Source organism: Asparagus officinalis, chromosome 10 (assembly GCF_001876935.1).
Source record: "Asparagus officinalis chromosome 10, Aspof.V1, whole genome shotgun sequence".
In the NCBI taxonomy this organism is placed as follows: Eukaryota; Viridiplantae; Streptophyta; class Magnoliopsida; order Asparagales; family Asparagaceae; genus Asparagus; species Asparagus officinalis.
Genome location: NC_033803.1, coordinates 10,104,702 through 10,123,587, shown reverse-complemented (window position 1 = coordinate 10,123,587; position 18,886 = coordinate 10,104,702). Strand labels below are relative to the sequence as shown.

Genomic DNA, 18,886 nt, shown 5'->3' with positions numbered 1-18,886 from the left:
TAAGGGATAAAACTCTAAACAAATATTTGATAATCAAAGGAATCGAATATACATCTGGCTAAATTGTATTCGTTTATAAATTGAATACTAAAAACTGTTTGTTTACAGTTACATGAACTACCGAAACGAATATGACTGAATAGTTAGACGAACAATTAACGAACTAGTCGCTAATTATTTAGTTTGCTTCCACCCCTAATGGTTAAGTCATTTGACTTTAGTTTCCAATGTATTATAAATGGATGTGTCCTGATTGCATTTGAATTAGAGGACTACATGTAGTTGATGAAAGCCATGGAATATCCACTTTTTTTTTGCAGAAACATCAACTGGTATTTATGTTACTTACAGATAGTGGATGCTTTATGGTATCCAATATGTCATGTATAAGAATTTGATGTCTCAGATACTCTTACATATGTATTTGATAAATCTGGGTAGATGATTCTTTTAGAAATAAAAGTTTTCGCATAGTTACGTACATTAAATTTCAGAATACTAGTGTGACGTATCTCGAAAGATATTTAAGTGGGGAATGTTTTAGTTTATCAATGAATCTAATGATTGTTCTGATCTATACAAGGAAAACTGACATCATCAATGCTGAATGTATTTGTTTCGACATTTAAATTGAGGAGCTATTTCTGTAATTATCTCTATTACTTGAGACAAAAATATATTTTATTAGAGCTGTGCAGAAATTACAACTGTTTTTATAATTGCTTCTTTTGAATCAGTTGTGCAAAGGTGTTAATACCTGAAATTCACATATGTAGTTTTTCCTTGAAGATTTTATGCATGCATGATGTATCCAGTATAGGTGATTCCATGATCTACTGGTTTTGGTTGTAAAAGTATTGCTATTAAGTTTTAAGGAATCCATGATTTTAGATTATCTAGAGTACCTGATTTGCTTGTAAATAGTTCCTTCACATCAAATGGATATGTAATTTATATTCCAATGCAATAAGCTAATCATAACTTATGATAATGAAAGTTTTTATCAAATGTTCAATTTTTGTGAGAACATATTTGAAATATATCAATTAAGCTCAAAATAAGCATTTAAAAGCATTCCCCACTCATACTAATCCTCAGACCATGAATGAGAAGTTATACTATTTTAATGAATAGTATCATACTAGGTTTCTATGAAATGCTTGCCTTTCACTTTTATATTGAATGTCCCCTTTTATTATATAATGAGTCTTCCGGGCAACGGACACTAATGATTCCTGAATTTTGCCAATTATTATGTTATTCATGATGTTCTGGGTGCTTGAATGAATTAGACCAATGGGATACTGCTTTTATCTTTCTATCTTAAATTGGCCTTATAAAGTGGGTGTTTCCGTTGATGCTTGTTTTTTCAGGGCAACAGATAAGGACTTTCGTTGATGCTGTAGAACAGTATGCTCAATTAGGGCTACGTACCCTCTGCTTGGGTTGGCGTGAGTTAAAAGATGAAGAATACAAAGAGTGGTCACTTATGTTTAAAGAGGCTAATAGCACATTAGTTGACAGGGAGGTAAGTTATATCATCTTATAGGTTTTTAACTTTATTACGGGTTACAGGAACTGATATTGCTGTGTTTTCTTAGTGGAAGTTCGCTGAGGTTTGCCAAAGATTAGAGCATGACCTTGAGATTCTTGGGGTCACTGCTATAGAGGACCGCCTACAGGTTTGTAATTTGGCGTGCAACAGTACCATATCTCCTCTAAAGTAACTTAAAAGTCTGATATCGTGTGACTATCGTGGATATGTGGCATCTGCTTACCAGTTTCCATTGCTTATATTTCCCTATTTATAGGATGGTGTTCCTGAAACTATTGAAACACTGAGGAAGGCGGGAATCAATTTCTGGATGTTAACTGGTGACAAACAAAATACAGCTATCCAAATTGCACTCTCATGCAACTTTATTACTTCAGGTGGTTTGCATTTATGTGTCTTCTTCCTTCTCTTCCTATTTTGTCTCGCCAGAATTATGTTATTTCCTTTTGTTAACGTATAGCATAAGCATTCATGGATCAAGTATATGGTACTGATCATTTGTTTTATCAGATTAGTTGTTAAATACCTCAAAGTTAACTTCTTTTAAACATAAATATCCCAAAGTGTTATTTTGACTGATAAATATTTCGAGGTTCATCAGTGTGAAAAAAGAGTTAAGTTCACAGTGTTGAGGCCAATGACTATTTTACCCTTTCATATTCTCCCCACCATTCCCCCATACTGGACTCCTGTTACTTGTGCTGGACGTTGCCAATTCCCTCTTTTCTCCCCATCTCAATGCCTCCTCTCCTCTATCCTGATTCCCAATTTGAAAGCTTTATTTTATTTTGTCCTCTTTTATTGATTTTTGAGATATGATTGAGAAGTTTGCATTGATTCTCTGGATTGGCTTTCTTTTTTATTTTTATTGACTTTTTGAAGATGATTTTGTTTTGATTTGTTGGTTCAAAGGTGACTTATTTTGAGGAGGAAGTTGTGGCTAAGGTACATTAAATGGAAGAGAGAAGAATTTTTTGGTTAAGAGAGAAGAATTTGGAACGAGAAGGATGAGGTTGAAAGAGGAAGATGAAACGTGGGAGAGTTTTTCCTTTTCAGTAAAAGTAAAAATGTGCAAACGTCATCATGTGAATTTATTTGGCAAGTGGTGACAGTTGGGTTTTTAAACAAGAATTAGTCTTTTTTATCTGTCAGCTTTGAAAAGTTAAACAACGTGAAGTTTCTTGCTGTAGAATGAAAATCTCGATGCTAAATCTAAATCTCTTAAATGATGTGTGGTTTTCTTTATACACTCTTCTCATATCTCTGACCTAAAGTCTTCAATATTTCTCAATTTCTCGACTTCCCTTGCATTTGAACTGTTATGTTTCTTTAGAACATCTTGACCTACCTCAATTTCTTTTAGTACTCTCAATTTCTTTAAGTACTATGCTTTTTTAGAACATTCTTTGTAACTTCCATATATCTTACTTTTCGTCCCCTCTTTATGTAAAATGAAGGTTGCAGGTGCTATTTTTAAAGCATTGTAGATTGTATGATGCTTAGTGGTCTTACTCATGCTTTAGTGACACCTAGAAGCTATATGTTGGGTCTGAAATATGAATTAGTTATAGTTGCTTTTATGGTCTGTTAAATTATAACTCTGCTTCTATCTTTTTGACAGAGCCGAAAGGGCAACTATTGTTCATTAATGGGAAGACAGAAGATGAAGTGTTTAGAAGCTTAGAGAGGGTGTTACTTACAATGAGGATCACTTCATCAGAGCCCAAGGTTATTTCTGGGCATGGATAATATTGTTCTTTCTGAAGGAGTTCATTTTTTTATAATTGATTTAATTATGGATTAACCATTCAGATTAAAACGAAAATATTTGTACAAAGGGCATAAACAGGTATAGGGTTGTTTAAATTTTCTGTTGCACGGATTAATAGTGTTGGTTGCGATTTCCTTCATCATCTTTTGAGCAGGCCATGACATCTTGGTGACGATTGCAAGACAGGTCTTCTTTCACATAGTCCCCGCACGATATGCAGAATCAAGTTGTCTGGATTCACACACTTAAAACCAAGTAACAAGCACCTTAACTCATGCTGCAGTATTGCAACACTGCAAACATGATCATCTCACTGTAGTTATTTAATAAAGTTACTGGATTCTGGATATATAGATAGGAGGGATACAGGTAGGTGGAGTTAGTTTATAGTACGGGGATTCACACAACCTTGTACCGTTTATCGGAAGTTTGTTACTGATATCCTCAGCCAATCCAAAATGCTTATGGTCATTTTTCTAGGTTTGTATCTAAAGTTGATCCTGCGAAGTACAGTTACTCTGACTGGTCAAAGATCGCTCTATCTTGCTGTGTAGGGATTGGAATGATTTTTTCCCTCCACTTTTCCATGAATTATTTTGTAGTTTAATACATAAAAACAGGCGAGGATATTGATGAATACTAAGTTTTATTCTGTAGGAACAAAATGGATCTATTTCTCTTGCAGTAAGTATATGTTACATAAAAGTTTATTTCATGACCTGTTTCCAGTCTTCCGCTGTACCCAATATTTGAGTGGCTTCTCATACTTTTGTCTGTGGGGCACGTGGAGCAGTAATATTCAGTTTATTTTTCATTGGCTCATTACAGCGATGCACTGTCTTTTTCGTTTTCTTAGGACAACTTTGGCCTTGTAATTGTAACTATATGTGTGTAGTACTTCTATCTCTTCAAGTAATTTATGTCTTCTAACTTCACGTCTAATTATACATATAGCCATTTATATTAGCACTCTCTTTGGGTGCTGTTTCGTCTTCCAATTGTCTTCAAGGCATTCTCCCCAATTGACGATTTTCTGTTGATATTTGCATTCAAAATGTTGACATTATACATTCTTACTTCTTTTGCTGATTCTCTTTAGAATACGTTTTCGCTGTGTGGCCTTAGAAATTGTCCTCAATAATCACAGAGAAACTTTCACTGAACTGGCAATTCTTTCAAGGACTGCAATCTGTTGCCGCGTAACTCCCTCACAGAAAGCGCAGGTAATCTTTATACTAACAATCATTTTCAGCATCTGCACACATTTATCTCTCCTTTTGCTAATTTAGTGGGTGTATTACCTGTAACTGGAGCTATGATGGAGAAGTCTATTCTAGGTGACTTGAATGGGAAGTTTCTTAAAATACTTGATTCATGTCCCACATCCAGTTGTTTCATTTGGTCGAAACATTGAATTAACGGTTGGGCGGAGTTAAGATTCCGTTTTCATATTTAAAATAAAGTGAGAATATGGACGCTTCCTATGTGATTGAACTCAACTCATGTCTCACATTAGGGATAAAGTTTGTGTAATCCATTATTAACTCCCCACCGTTCGAACTCCATCTTGTAGAACAAGTTAGTATCAGAGACCACTGTGATGATCTGGTCTAAGTCAGGTGTAGGATGGCGCAATGTTGTTTATGTGAGTCAATAACTTCATGATTTGATTGGCACTGCCATTGCATGAAAATATATCTGAAGTTCGAGTTTCAAACAGATTCAGTCGTTAGGCAGAGAAGGTTGCATTAATGCACTACATCACAAAGATAAAGGCAAGGACACAATCAGGTTGCGCTAATGCAATTTGTTACAAAGATAAAAGGAATGGATTCAGTCAGGCATTAGGCAAAGAAGATTTGTGGTAATGCGCTGCATTACAAAGATAAAGGTGAGGACACTATCATATGAGTCAATAACTCCATGATTTAATTAGGCACACGTGTTGAGCCTCCGCCCCAAAAGGTGTTTGCACTCTTTAAGTAGAGGTTGCCTAAGGGAAGGCTTTTTTCGGGTTTGTGTCTGGCTTCAGGTTGAAACATCCAGTTAAGGTGTTGGTGAGCAGTGGTGGAGCCAAGAATTTTATCTTCGGGGTCCAAGAATCTAAGATATATAAGTGTCCTCTTATTTATTTCATCAAAGAAAGAGAGAAAGAACAAACTTTGAACTAAATTTGTATGCTTTTTTCATTCAAATCTAAAACAAAGAAGTCTCGATAAAATTAGGAGTATAGGAGTGCTTACCTTGTTTTATCAAATTTGATTCAGATATGACCTCCTATCCTGAGGAATGAGGATATGATGAAAGTAAAATTGTTAAGTTGGTGCAGGTAGATATGAAAATTTTTGCACATAAACAAGAACATGATTGTGGATCTAGACGTTGGCAATTAGAAAGATGCTCAAAGGATTAGGAGGTTCAGAGTAAATTAGGCAAAAAGTTTTATGTTGATAGATGGGAAAATTGATGTGGTATAGTTTTCAATTTGTGCATCCTTGAAAAATAAGAGTATTGGCAATAATTAGGTAGCTCAACTAGTTTTGGGGGATTTTCAAGAAGGCCAACTAATTACTATATATTTATATAAATTGTTAAAATTACAATTACTATATACATATGCAAATTTCAAAAGTTTTGAGGGGCCGTACATTTACTCTATACATATGCAAATTTTAAAAGTTGGGGGGGGGGGCGGCACGCCAAACATGAACCCTAGCTCCGCCCCTGTTGATGGAAATAATGTGAGCCCTTAACATTTTGTGGCATATAAGGCCTATTGGATTGACCTTTTAGGTTGAAGTTTTGTTAGTGTTGTACCCATGCCTTGCTCAGCTCAATCATCGCAACATAAAGGTTTCTTGCAGCTAGCTTCCCACACAAGCATTTCCATATTACCGTAATCATTTTTGTAAAGGTGAAGGATACAGAACATTGTTTGGACATCTTCTAACTTCAAACCACTGCATCTATCTGACCAAGTAATGACTATTCTCTAGGCTCTTTTAGTATGCAAAATGGCCTGGATATTGTCCTACATATCACAATTGTTTGTGTACCTGAAAATTCAGTCTTTGACATCTTAGTCATTTGCATTTCCTTGGACAATTCTTCTGATAAAGCCAGGCATGTAGGCCTTTTTTAACTGCTCCATACTGATCCCACTCGATCTATACATTGGAAAGTTTTACAATAGCGGACTATAACTCAGAAGTGCAATGCAGTGAAATCGTAAGTCACATGTAAAGTGGGAGAGTACTTCCTTTGCAGCAATCTGGGTCCTTAAATTGTCCTCTTTCCTTAAAAGAAGCCCTTATTCGCATTAACTTGCATTCTATTTCCTTTGGTACTTGTGAACTTCATTCCTTCATCTGTCTATACTCCCGACAGAGGCCTGATAAAGTAGAACTTTTAAGAAAATGGAATCTATTCAAATATCTAAAACAGGTGAAATAAACTTTACTCTGATCAAATTGTTATATTACACAGTAGCAAAATATAGGGAAGAGGTCCTATATTTGAACCTTATAATTACGTTCTTCTCCAATCTCCATTGATTGGACCATTTTAACTGAGTCATATTATGTTGGAAATCTTCCTAGGTGACCTAAAGGCCCGCACCAAGGAAACTATAAGGCAATGAAAATTGATCGATGTACATTGCTAGTTGATAACCCGTGAGCTTAAGCTTTTGCATATCTATAATTTTCAAAGATCATTTCTAATGGTTGACATTTTCAATTTAGATGCTTGCCATGTGCTTTCCATTGATGGAATGTGAAGTTGAACCTTATCTATATAGCCTCCACTCAACTCATTTAGAGAGTTATTCAGAGTGGATTTGTCTGTGGGCCGTCATGTCTGCTTGTGCGTGTGACATGCAAATGTATACTACATTTAACATCCAATATTTCTGCTGCAGTCTCAAGTCTAAAGGAGAAGGGTTGTTTTGATAGCAAACCTCCAAGTTTAGAATTTCTTTTATAAGACTATAGGAGAATCCTTATGGAATATGTTTCACTCATGCAAAGAGGGTACAGATGTAACATGATATCAGCATGCAAAATAGAGAAAATCCTTAAAAACCATGATGCAGACATTAACAATATCATTGCACGGAAATAATAAAATCATATTTGTATATGTATGGGTTACTAAATAAAATAGTACATGCTCAAATTTTTTGATGGACCCATTGCAGAATATGAAAATATGCTTGTTGATAAAACATATGATTTTCTTACTATTCAATTCTTTATCTTTAACACGGATCTGTAAAGATGCAATGGTTAAGGAATAGAGTGCGTTAGATGTTAAAAAATGTTTCCAAGTTAAACAAATTAGTAACTTAGGGAACCATCACAGTTCCTCATTAAGAAAGTAAGAAAGCTATGGAAATGTCTATACAATATATATACGTCATTGAACAAATGCTGTAGTGTTGTTGTTTTTGCCTTAGGCTACTCTCTTAATGAAGTCATAAACCCTTTTCCTCTTTGCTGTTCAACTTTTTTCAAGTGAAGACTATGCACCAATAAAAAACTGACACTGCATTTCTTGACACTGGTCAAGTTTGTTCTTTGTTTTTATGTGAAAGAAAAACCTTAATGGTTAGCATGCCATTGAACTACTGCTGCCTCAGTTTTAGTGCCGCCTGCCTTTTAAAGCTTTACTAATTTAATTTCAATAAACATCTTAATTTCTTTTGTAAAAGGTTGCTGCTGTTCTGCAATATTTGTATGCTAAATATATAGTTCCTACACGTTTTAGGTCAATTACTTTCTTCAGCTTGTATTGATTATACATCATACTTTAGATCTTGTTTGGAGTTCACTTCTTGTTCCCACAAAATGGGTTGTTTCATCATGACTGATATTATATTGTTACCCTACAACTTTTGTGCTTGTTCTAAATTATGCAGCTTGTGGAGCTACTAAAACTATGTGATTATAGAACACTGGCAATTGGTGATGGTGGCAATGATGTGAGAATGATACAGCAAGCAGATATTGGTGTGGGCATCAGTGGAAGGGAAGGGCTGCAAGCTGCAAGGGCAGCTGATTATAGCATCGGAAGTAAGTAATATCTACTTTGGCTTAATATTTTCTCATCCCTCTGTTTAATCAAATTCTAAGATGTATTAGGTTATTTCTCTAAGAAATCTTACTGTAGCTAAAAAAACACAAAAAAGCAGCCATCCATGTAGTTTAGAAGGTCAAACAAGTGAGATTAGAGCATGAAGAGGAATGGGTGTTCTTTTTCATTTAAATTATTCCTGATTATTTGGGGTTCTCTTTGACCATCATAGCCAACTTAAAGATGGTGTAAGGTTATCTGGCCATTGTAATGCTTGTTTCATAATGATTATCCTTAGATGTTTCTTTTTTCTCTTTTGAGAGTATGCTATTCCTGGGCTTAGTTTTTTTACTCTGTAATTAGTAATTACATTCTTTTCTCAACTATAAAACTTTAGAAGCTCCATAGGGAATTCTCGATTCTGATAGATCGTTTAAGTTTTTTTTAAATGATTGTTTAAGTGTTAATTGAACAGGAATAAAAAAATTGAGGTAACATTATAGGGCAGCAAAATGAGATACATGTTTTTCTATAAATATAAAATATATATTTATCTATTTATGAGATCTTGGGTACATCAACTCGCTGGCATCACTTAACCTCCAATACCATATTTCAGCTAAGTACCACTCTTCCTGAGACCACATCAGCTACAGCTAGTATCTGGCACATGATCAATCATATTTGATGGGCGATGTATTCTTAATGCTGTGCGGAAGTTAAAACTTCGGAACCCACCACGGAGTGTTCTTCAAATCCATGAAGAACGATCTCCGAATCCACGGAGAACTTCAAATCCATGAAGAAAACTTTAAGGAGGAATATTTTTGATGAAAAAGTAATTTATCCATAGGGTTTATAATTTTCTTCTTAAATAGAAAAACAAAGCCTACCCCTAATAACAATAGAATTCCTAAAAGATCGAAATTCTTCAAAACTACCTAAAAGACTCACTATAACAGCGAGACAAATCAGTCCAAAATTGAATCAAAATTGAATTTGTTTCCTGCCCTAAATAGACTCTAAATTTATTTCTAAAAATATACTAAAAGCTAATTATTGTGGGATTTATGCCAAGAATGGGTACTTTTGATGGCATTTTTGGAATCTATCAATCTAGATGGCTCCATTTAGTCACCTATATAATATGTCCGATTCTGCTCTTCGGATGAGGAGATAATTGCATTTTCTTCACCGTCAAGTCGGCAATGCAGTTCTTTGGATGAGGAGATATTGCATTTTCTTCACGATTAAGTCAGCAATGCAACCATATCCGTGTTTAGCTTGTGCCAGTGCCATGCTCCATGAATATGTTTGTTATGCGTCCTACATCAATCCCTCCTCCATAGTTTTTCTTTTTCTTGTGGGCAACCTCTCTCCTACGAAGCTTCATAATAATGCTATCTTGGGTACATATCAACCCTCCAGATATCACTTAACCTCCAGTACTATATATCAGCTAACAGTAACTCTTCTCGATGCCATAGTTGCAGCTAGATTGGGCGCATGTAAGATGCCAATACAACCAGGTTTGCCCGGTGATGTATTCTCTTCTGGACGTCAATCGACCGTAGTTTGAATCTTATCTCGTAGGCAACTTCTCTCCTGCAAGGTTCCATATATGAATGTTATCCATTTTTATATGTTGAACAGTGTGAATACACAGTCCGGTTATCAGTTTCAATCGTGACCCACTAGAAGAACCTAGAGCAAATCCAGCAATCATCACATTCTAACACATCTGGTCTCAGATGAAACTCTCCATAGGTGGCAGGCCAATGGGTAACTTTGGCATCTTTGTCATTTTGTTATGTAATCCTATTATGCATTACCTGGGCGTTATGATTATTAAAAGTGCCCTGTCAATATACAGTATATACTTGAACATGACTGACCTATATTCAAGTAACTCAAAACTGACCGGCCTAACCTTTTTGTCAACTTGATCAGGTTGGAGGCAGCTGTGCGGTTTTAGCAGTTAGGTTTAAAACAGTTTTGAGAATCATTTTCATAAAAAGTTAGGATCATTAGTTCGTTTTGGACTATTCAGGTTCATCGTTATCTGAAGTTTTCAAATTAGTTCAGAGTGGGCATGTGAAATTCCTAGTTATAGAAGGCTGAAATTTTTTGGTTTCTCTGGGTTTTAAAACCTTGACCCTATATTGTTTCTTATTTTGGACTAATTTTGAACTTTGCTGGCTACTTCATGAGCTTTAGTATGTAAGTCATTAAGGAGTTTATCATACTGCCTGCCAACTAAGGAAAATGGTAATTCATCTGACATGCATCTAACCATTATGCAATTAGGTAGGGCACTATTATCTGTTACTAGGTGTGTAAAATGAACACTGGAGGCTTGATGTTAGATGGACAGCCACTCATAAAATTTTGCTGGAAGGTTCCACTGAGCTTTCTCATTTCAATTTATATTTGCATCAATGATGGCTGGAGTGAGGTGTGATCCTGATGATCATGTCTTCTAAAAGGTCATGTTAAATGGCAATAAGTCAAAGATTGTTTGGCCTTTCAAGTTTCCAGTAACTTGATTCAGTTATCTATTCTGTATAACCTTCTAAGGGCACATTTTATCATGACGATAAAATTGCATGAATATTTTATTGTCCAATGTTACATTAAACGTTGGGCGTTTCTAGGCGTCGGACTTGGCGCCCAGTACTTAGTCTCCTAGGCGGGCGCCTAAGCGGTTTCTGGGCGTTTTTTTTCTTTCTTCATTTAAGTGGTGGTCGATGAGGTTTTGCTGAAGGTCGGAGGAGGTAGTGGAGATGTTCATATTTGGAGGTTAATGGAGTTTGGAGGACGTGTAGGCTACGACACATAAAATCACAATCAAGACCTACAGGGTACAATCCACGTAAGCAGACAATGCTCCCCTAAACGCTCGTAAAATCTAGGTGGGCAGCCTAAATACCGCCTAGGCGCTAGGCGCTAGTTAGACGGCCTAGGTACCGCCTAGGCCTAAGCATACGCCTAAGCGGACTAGGCGGAGGTTTTTTAAAACAGTGTTATTGTCCTTACTTTCTGTGTTTCGTTCCTAAATTTTTCCTTGTAAACAGGTCAACTAAGGCAGCAGAAAGGACCCTTGATGATGATATACAACCTTTTTTGGTTGTCTGCTCATATTTATCTACATAATAAATTGTGATTGTTTCTATCATTTTCTGCATTTGATTTGTTGTTTTGCTTTTGATAATTTGAAGAAAAATAAGGTAGATCCTATTGTCCACAACAAAAATCATGGGTTATCTGATAATACACGCATAATTATTTTAGTTCCTGAAAAACTTGAGTTCTTGTGATTTTTTAACTAGTATAGCTGTATAAACTTATCGAATATTGGAAACCCTTTGCTGAACTACATTCTCTAGTGCTTACTTTTCAGTTGTATTAGAACTAGCTCACTTTTTAAATTCACTAACTGTTTTATTGCATGATTTTGGCAGAATTCAGATTTCTTAAAAGATTGATACTTGTTCATGGCCGTTACTCATACAACCGTACAGCATTTTTGTCACAGTATTCCTTTTACAAGTCGCTGATGATTTGTTTTATACAGATACTGTAAGTTCTAAGTGCCTCTAATATTCATACACTTAGTTACTGTATTTGTTCCTAGAGGAAGTTAAAATGATCTTACTTTTCTGTTTGATTTTATCAAGGCTCTAATGCAGACATTTTGTGCCATGTAGTTTTTCCCTTTTTTCAGGTGTCTCAGGAACTAGCTTGTTCAACTCTGTTAGTCTGATGGCATACAACGTATTTTACACAAGCATACCTGTTTTGAGTACTGTCCTTGACAAGGACCTCAGTGAGAAAACTGTGATGCAGCATCCTCAAATCTTATACTATTGCCAAGCTGGAAGGTTAATAGAGCACTTCTTAGTATTCTGATGCTACTTGGTTCAAAAATGTAGAAATTAATTGTCTCATTTCCGTGGGACTCCTTTACTGAAGTTGTGAGAAACTTACCCAATTTTAGTTAATTTCACTGTTAATTGACATGTTTGTCATCTCTCTGAAACTAGGCTTTTAAACCCGAGCACTTTTGCTGGATGGTTTGGGCGGTCATTGTATCATGTAAGTGGAAATCTTTTTTATTTAATTACTATCCATCACATACTTCCACATGTTAATACTTGTAATGAGAAACCATAGATGCCTGGTTGTTTGCTTGTGGCAAAGCTTGTTGCTGCTGCTGTTTTTTAAGTTCCTCTTGATAAGCGATTCTCATCTTTGAAGATGGACCAAGAGCTATTTAACTACTAATCTCAATATCTGGAATATTATTGTAGAAAATGTAGAAGCACTATTTCTCTTGATATTTCCATCCTCTCGTTGCTAATAATCTTATGTCTCCAGGCAATCGTGGTTTTCTTTGTGACCATACATGCTTATGCTAATGAGAAAAGTGAGATGGAAGAGCTATCATTAGTCGCACTCTCCGGGTGCATTTGGTTGCAGGCTCTTGTTGTGACATTGGAGATGAGGTAAGCATCTGCAGCTCTGAAAGTGAAAAAAATAAAACATAATAAATAGGGTTAATTATGGATAGACCTCGGTAGTATCGTTGAATTTACGTAATCCCCCCCCCCCACAAAAAAAAAAAAAATAAATATATATATATATATATATATAATTGTATGCAATATTGATCCCGATGAGATTGTTTTTGACTGTTATATCCTCAGAGAAAGAGAAATATCTTTTTTCTACAACAGACCCCCTGAGGATAAAATAGTCAAAAAATCACTCATGGGGTCTATCCACAACAACAAAGGTAGAGGGTAGTTGGTTCAAAACAATAATACTAGACGGGGTCTCTCCGCAACTAACCCTAAAAAAATAAAGAGATTAAAATAAATTTTGTTTCGCTTGTGCAGTTCCTTTACAGTATTGCAACACATTGCCATATGGGGAAATTTTCTGGGCTTCTATGCAATCAACTACGTAGTTAGTAGTCTACCCTCCGCAGGAATGTATACTATCATGTTCCGCCTTTGTAGACAGCCGTCTTACTGGATTACTATGATTGTGAGTCTTCATCACCATACATCCTTTTGTTATTACATTTGAGGTTATTCTCGTGTTGACCCTAAATTCTACCCTATTTTTATATTAGGCACCCAAACGTTTGTATTTGCAAGTTACATCATCACAATCCCATGAAGTGTATTTCACCCCCCCCTCCCCCCTCCAAATTGTAATTTTCAACCCCATTGCCATCAATGTTCTCTTAAATAACAACCCCCCCCCCCCCCCCCCCCCCCCCCCACATAAAAAAAAACAAAAAAAACGCAAAAAAAAAAAACAACCTATGGATTTGCTGATATATTACAATATGCTGATTCTGGGGCATTATTATACAAATGGTTTTACAGCACTCTCTCTCTTAAGTCCATCACTTTGAAAAATTCCTCTCTCTCTCTCTCTCAGTCATCAACTTCGAAAAAATACCCCCCCCCCCCTCTCTCTCTAAGTCATCCACTTTGGAAAAAAATACCCACAGAATCAACAAATCATCAACTTTGATAAGCTAATATGTAGTTTCTACTGAAAAAATATCAACGAAATAGTCAAATGTACTCACCATATCCAACAAAGTTTTTGATTTGGGGATTTGTGGATAGTTTTGCAAATACACGTCACACATGATTTAAGGGGTATATATACAAGAACCCTATATAAATAAGATAGAATATAGGGTCTGATATGAGAAAAACCCTACATATCTGCATAACAAAAACCCTACATATCTGCATAACTATTCAATTTCTATTTCTTGCATGTCTATGTATTTCAGCTCATCGTCGCAGTAGGAATGGGTCCAGTTCTAGCCATCAAATACTTCAGATACACATACAAATCAAGTGCAATTAACTTGCTACAGCAAGCAGAGAGATCTCCTAACCGAGTATTTTCCATGGGGAATCTCGAGTCACAGCTGAAGACTGTAGATGAAGACATGGCCTCTTTGTCCATAAATCAACCAAAGAGCAAAAACCCTGTTTATGAGCCTTTGCTCTCTGATTCTCCAACTGCTGTTAGAAGATCTCTTGGACAATCTACTTTGGATTTCTTTCAACCGATACAATCGAGGCTTTCTTCTTCTTATTCTAGGAATTATAAGAAAAGTTGAGATAGATAAAGTTCAAGGTTTCTGTTAACAACATTGACAATGTACAGAATGTTATATTGGGCTCCAAGGAGCCACAAATTTTCTTTGTTGCATTATTAGCAAATATTTATACGCAATGATGAAATGCAGAAAAGGAAGTGAAAAATGTAAGTTACTGAACTTGGAAGCAAGTTTTTATTTATTCATATGTACTTTTGATATGCACCATATTTCTTTGTTTGGTTGATGAGATTATGTTGCTTGATTACAAGTGGTAGAAGCTTCATTGGTGAGGGTGGATTCGCTCTGTTTTTGTTATTAGTGTTGGTTAGGGAGCTGGTCAACGTGAGTGAAATAATTCACTGATCTTCATGCATTTTCTTTATGACCAAGAAAAATGTAAGCAGAAGATTGCAGTAATAATTGATGTCAATCCTCTAGGTACTCTCTCAATGATTAATTAATTCTAATATATATTGCTACTGCTTGGTGCATTTGGCAATGGTAGGATTTTTACTAATAAGAGAACATCTCGAGCCTCTGCACAAGATCATTAACTTCTCCTTTTTGTAAAAAAAATGTTTTATTTAATGTTATTTGTACATATATAACCGTGCGTACTTTTATCACAAATCTCCCATAATATTAGCGTACACGCTTCTCACGTCCACGGCAATATTATTTTTTTGCGATTAAAAAAAATCTAATTCAAAACCATCACAGGATTACCACGGGTTTATAAAGTAATAGGAAAAACGTATGGATGAAAGAGATGGATGCATCAACAGATCATGCCAATGCATTATGCATTGATACAAGAAAAATATATCAGAAATAAGAAACTAGAAACAAATCCTTATGATACATGCCCTCAGATTTATATAACCATATAACTCACAATAAAGTTGGAAATTTGAAGGTGCCACAGATTTTTTTAAAAAAAAAGAAAAAAAAAACCTGGAGTATAGACTGCGTAAGGATTAAACTCGCAACATAATGTTTCCTACAGACATTTTTTTGACGTTTCCTACATGCATGTACACCTTTAAATCCCCTTTATTGAAAAGAATGTCTTAACATAACTACGGCCACTATATATACACATGAATGTAGAGCATGTACAACCTTCAAACAAATTCAGCTTCGTGTAGAACTATAAACTTTATCCCAATTTAATAAATTAAAAAAAAAAGCCTTCTAGTGCTCAATCGTAATAAAATTAAAAAAAAAAAGCCTTTTAGTGCTCAATCCCTGTATTCTTTCTCGTAACTTGTGTTCCTCGTGAAGTACTGTTTTATAGAGGATGCTGCATACAAGGCTGTCGAAGAACTGCTGCAAGAAGAATTATGTACTATCTATCCGCTTCCTTTTCGGGTACTGGGTAAGGATCTATCCAGCACTTGTCATCCGCCACCGCTCTCTGCCATCTTTCTTTGAAGATCTCCAGTTCAACATAAGACCGTTTCCTCACCTACATTGAGCATAAGCAAAACACATAATAACTGAGCAAGAACCTACACGCATTCCTTTATTGGTCTAGTGTCAGTTTGTAGGATATCCTTTATTCTGTATTCCCTAAGTAACGCCAAAGAGATTGAAAGTGTTCAATGACTTATTTACTTGCTGTTAAAGAACCAAATCCATTGTAACTGCATACTTGATGCTGTTATAGAGAGAACTCTTACTACGAAACTCCCTGCAAATATGAAACAGTAAGAATTTTGAAACTTACAGCAAGTCTATCTTTGTCCGGGGGTGAACCAGAAGAAATCTGTGAAGTCAAACAAATACAAGTACTTACTTAAGTGACTAGTCACCTCAAACAAAATTGGTCCAAGGCATGAGAAATCTTACCTTACGTGCTCTAGATGCCTTAGATTGAGAATAGACACTGGATGTTTCTGTGCTCTTCTGCGTATAAAAGAAAATGATGCTAATAAGTAATAAAGAATCATACTTTAATTCCACAAATTGGAAAATACAGTTGTGTCTCCGAGTATTGGTTATTGTATTGCGTACGTCTCATCCGTATAAATAGCTCACCTTGCTTTCATTTAGACCACCGAGAGTTGGAAGTCCCAAATGTCCTATATATTCACTGTCCACTACACCAACCTTTTTACTCCTATCGCCCTATTAAATATGATTTTAGACGTCAAATATAACATTAATCTGTAGAAACATTGACAATAGATAACGAAAGATTACCTGAACACAGTAACCAAGCTTCATGTCTAAGCCCCATGCATGGATCAAGTCATTCTGCAAAATGATCATCATACATGATCACAGTGACCTTGAGAGGGAGCGAGGAGCTTTTTGATTCCTATTTCTTAGCTTTTTAATTCCTATTTCACAAAACCTCCAGCAAGTTAGGCCCATTTGAGATAACCACTCAAAAAGTTTGGAAACGTCACTTAACCCCCAAAACCTTTTTAGGTAACCCTTAAAATAATTGGGGGTTATTTGAAAATAGATTCAGAAAAATGCAAAAAGTTTTGGGGGGTTAAGTGACATTTCTAAACTTTTTGGGGGTTACCTCAAAATGGCCAAACATCTTGGGATTTGTGCAATTTACACTTTCAAAACATATTTTACTTTTCACCAGTGCGCTAAATGGAGCAGGAAAAAACCAAAATTTTAACCTTGCGCAAGTAATTTCATGAAAAATGGTTAAATTCATTGCCATTAATCTAAAAGACTTTGACAATAATCCGCAGCTAAGGCAAATATGATAGGCAACAGTAATAAAATTAGCAAGAAAATAGACACACCTGGATCAAATGCCATGCACAACGCCATGCAGCTCTGGAAAACACAGGAGCCATCATTTCCACCCATCTGCACAACCAGAAAAAAAAAGGTTATATTGAAATGTCTCTTCTATATAATAAAATATGCTTCAGCAATTACCAAGCAAAAAGGTTATGATATAAACTCAAAGAACAAATGGGGAATTGGTCAACAGAAGACCTTTAGGATAAGAAATCCATCTAGAATACTACCAACTGCAAGCTTGTATATGCTTAATTGAACCTAATACACTTGCTCAAGGATTTTAATGATAGTGCCACAAAAGTGGTCATTGATGCATGATTATATCCAATAACATTTCTTATGACATGAAGTTCTAGATAAAATATGCCAATCACCAATTACAACAGCCACTATTGATCCATAGTATCGGAGACATTAGTCCTTGTAAATCTAAAATATGCTAGAACTATATAGTAGAATAAGCAGACTTAGCTTTTTCTTCGGAATGAGGAGAGACTAGCCCTTTCAAATCATAAACTAAGTCATGGAATAAGCACAAAAGTTGAAGTTAAAAAAAAAGAAAGTTTACCCAGTGCAAGGAGGACCGGTACTATTCTCATAGCACCTCCCACCACCACTTAACTTGTAAATTCTCCTATTGATTCAACAAAGAAACTCTTACCATTAGTACAAGCCATACTAAAGTTAGGATATAAGAGAAAACAAAAATAAACTACTCAAGAATAAAGTTTAGTTAAAAACCGAAACAAACAAAGATAAACCAACCTGTGTACATCTCCTTTTCTTGCCCGTGCAGTAATTCGATGATGAACATTTGATTTGGAAGTGTCCAATCCAGGTTGGGATATATCTAGACCTTCTCTTCGAACAATTGATAAATAACTGAAGTAAATAAAAACGCCATTTAACAATGAAATGAGCTTAGTTAAACTACATTTTACAAGGAAACAAACACCACTTCATCAAAAACTGCAAATGCCAAGATAAACTGGAAACACCGAATCAATGTAGAGTAAAGAAAACAAAAAGGGAGACCATCAATCTAAAAATGCGTGACAGAAAATTTTGGTACATAAGATCCTAGTAAAAGGAAACAACCCAAGAGATTTTATACATTGCTTAGCTTAAACCTAAATGGAGAATTGTTTCTGAAAGACCATTTTTGAAAACTAATTAGCAAAAACGACCCTTTTGCTAAATAAATAGCGAAATCGACCTCTTCTTGGCCATGTCATCAAGGTTGTCCAAAAAGAGGTTGATCTTTCAAAATATCGAGTTTAAAATACATGGGACTAGTAGTTCCGTGTAATTAGTAGTCGTTAATTACTACTTAATCTAATTCTTTTAGTACTAACGGCACTATTAGTCCATGTAAATAACAGATATGTTCAGCCTCATCCAACGAAATACACAGGACTATCAGTCCCATGTATAAAATAGATAGATCTTGGTTTTTTGCCAACGCAATACACATGACTACTAGTCCCGTGTATTTATCGGCCTATATAAACCATGTGCCCTAATTTCACCGCAGCCCCAACTCTCAGTTTCTCGACAGCGATTCATGCCCATTGAA

General features: G+C 35.6%; 2 protein-coding genes across 4 annotated transcripts in view; one reads left to right on the top strand and one right to left on the bottom strand.

Moving 5' to 3' along the window:
* Positions 1–14,760, top strand: part of LOC109826175 (phospholipid-transporting ATPase 2) — a 40,437-nt gene extending 25,677 nt beyond the window's left edge. The window contains exons 13-25 of the mRNA XM_020393168.1: positions 1,374–1,528; positions 1,602–1,682; positions 1,812–1,932; positions 3,177–3,283; positions 3,322–3,323; positions 4,426–4,549; positions 8,245–8,398; positions 11,861–11,978; positions 12,107–12,280; positions 12,443–12,494; positions 12,777–12,904; positions 13,298–13,448; positions 14,218–14,760. Of these exons, the coding sequence (XP_020248757.1) occupies positions 1,374–1,528; positions 1,602–1,682; positions 1,812–1,932; positions 3,177–3,283; positions 3,322–3,323; positions 4,426–4,549; positions 8,245–8,398; positions 11,861–11,978; positions 12,107–12,280; positions 12,443–12,494; positions 12,777–12,904; positions 13,298–13,448; positions 14,218–14,553 (1,703 nt within the window). The 3' untranslated portion in view covers positions 14,554–14,760. The remainder of the gene's footprint in view (positions 1–1,373; positions 1,529–1,601; positions 1,683–1,811; positions 1,933–3,176; positions 3,284–3,321; positions 3,324–4,425; positions 4,550–8,244; positions 8,399–11,860; positions 11,979–12,106; positions 12,281–12,442; positions 12,495–12,776; positions 12,905–13,297; positions 13,449–14,217) is intronic.
* Positions 15,606–18,886, bottom strand: part of LOC109825922 — an 11,378-nt gene continuing 8,097 nt past the window's right edge. For 2 of the 3 annotated variants that reach the window (XM_020392836.1, XM_020392838.1), the window contains 8 exons: positions 18,076–18,192; positions 17,879–17,944; positions 17,307–17,373; positions 16,741–16,794; positions 16,576–16,665; positions 16,387–16,443; positions 16,265–16,303; positions 15,606–16,003 (listed from right to left, as the gene is read on the bottom strand). In XM_020392836.1, the coding sequence (XP_020248425.1) occupies positions 15,884–16,003; positions 16,265–16,303; positions 16,387–16,443; positions 16,576–16,665; positions 16,741–16,794; positions 17,307–17,373; positions 17,879–17,944; positions 18,076–18,192 (610 nt within the window). In that variant the 3' untranslated portion in view covers positions 15,606–15,883. The remainder of the gene's footprint in view (positions 16,004–16,264; positions 16,304–16,386; positions 16,444–16,575; positions 16,666–16,740; positions 16,795–17,306; positions 17,374–17,878; positions 17,945–18,075; positions 18,193–18,886) is intronic. The other variant, XM_020392837.1, reaches the window with a different exon arrangement.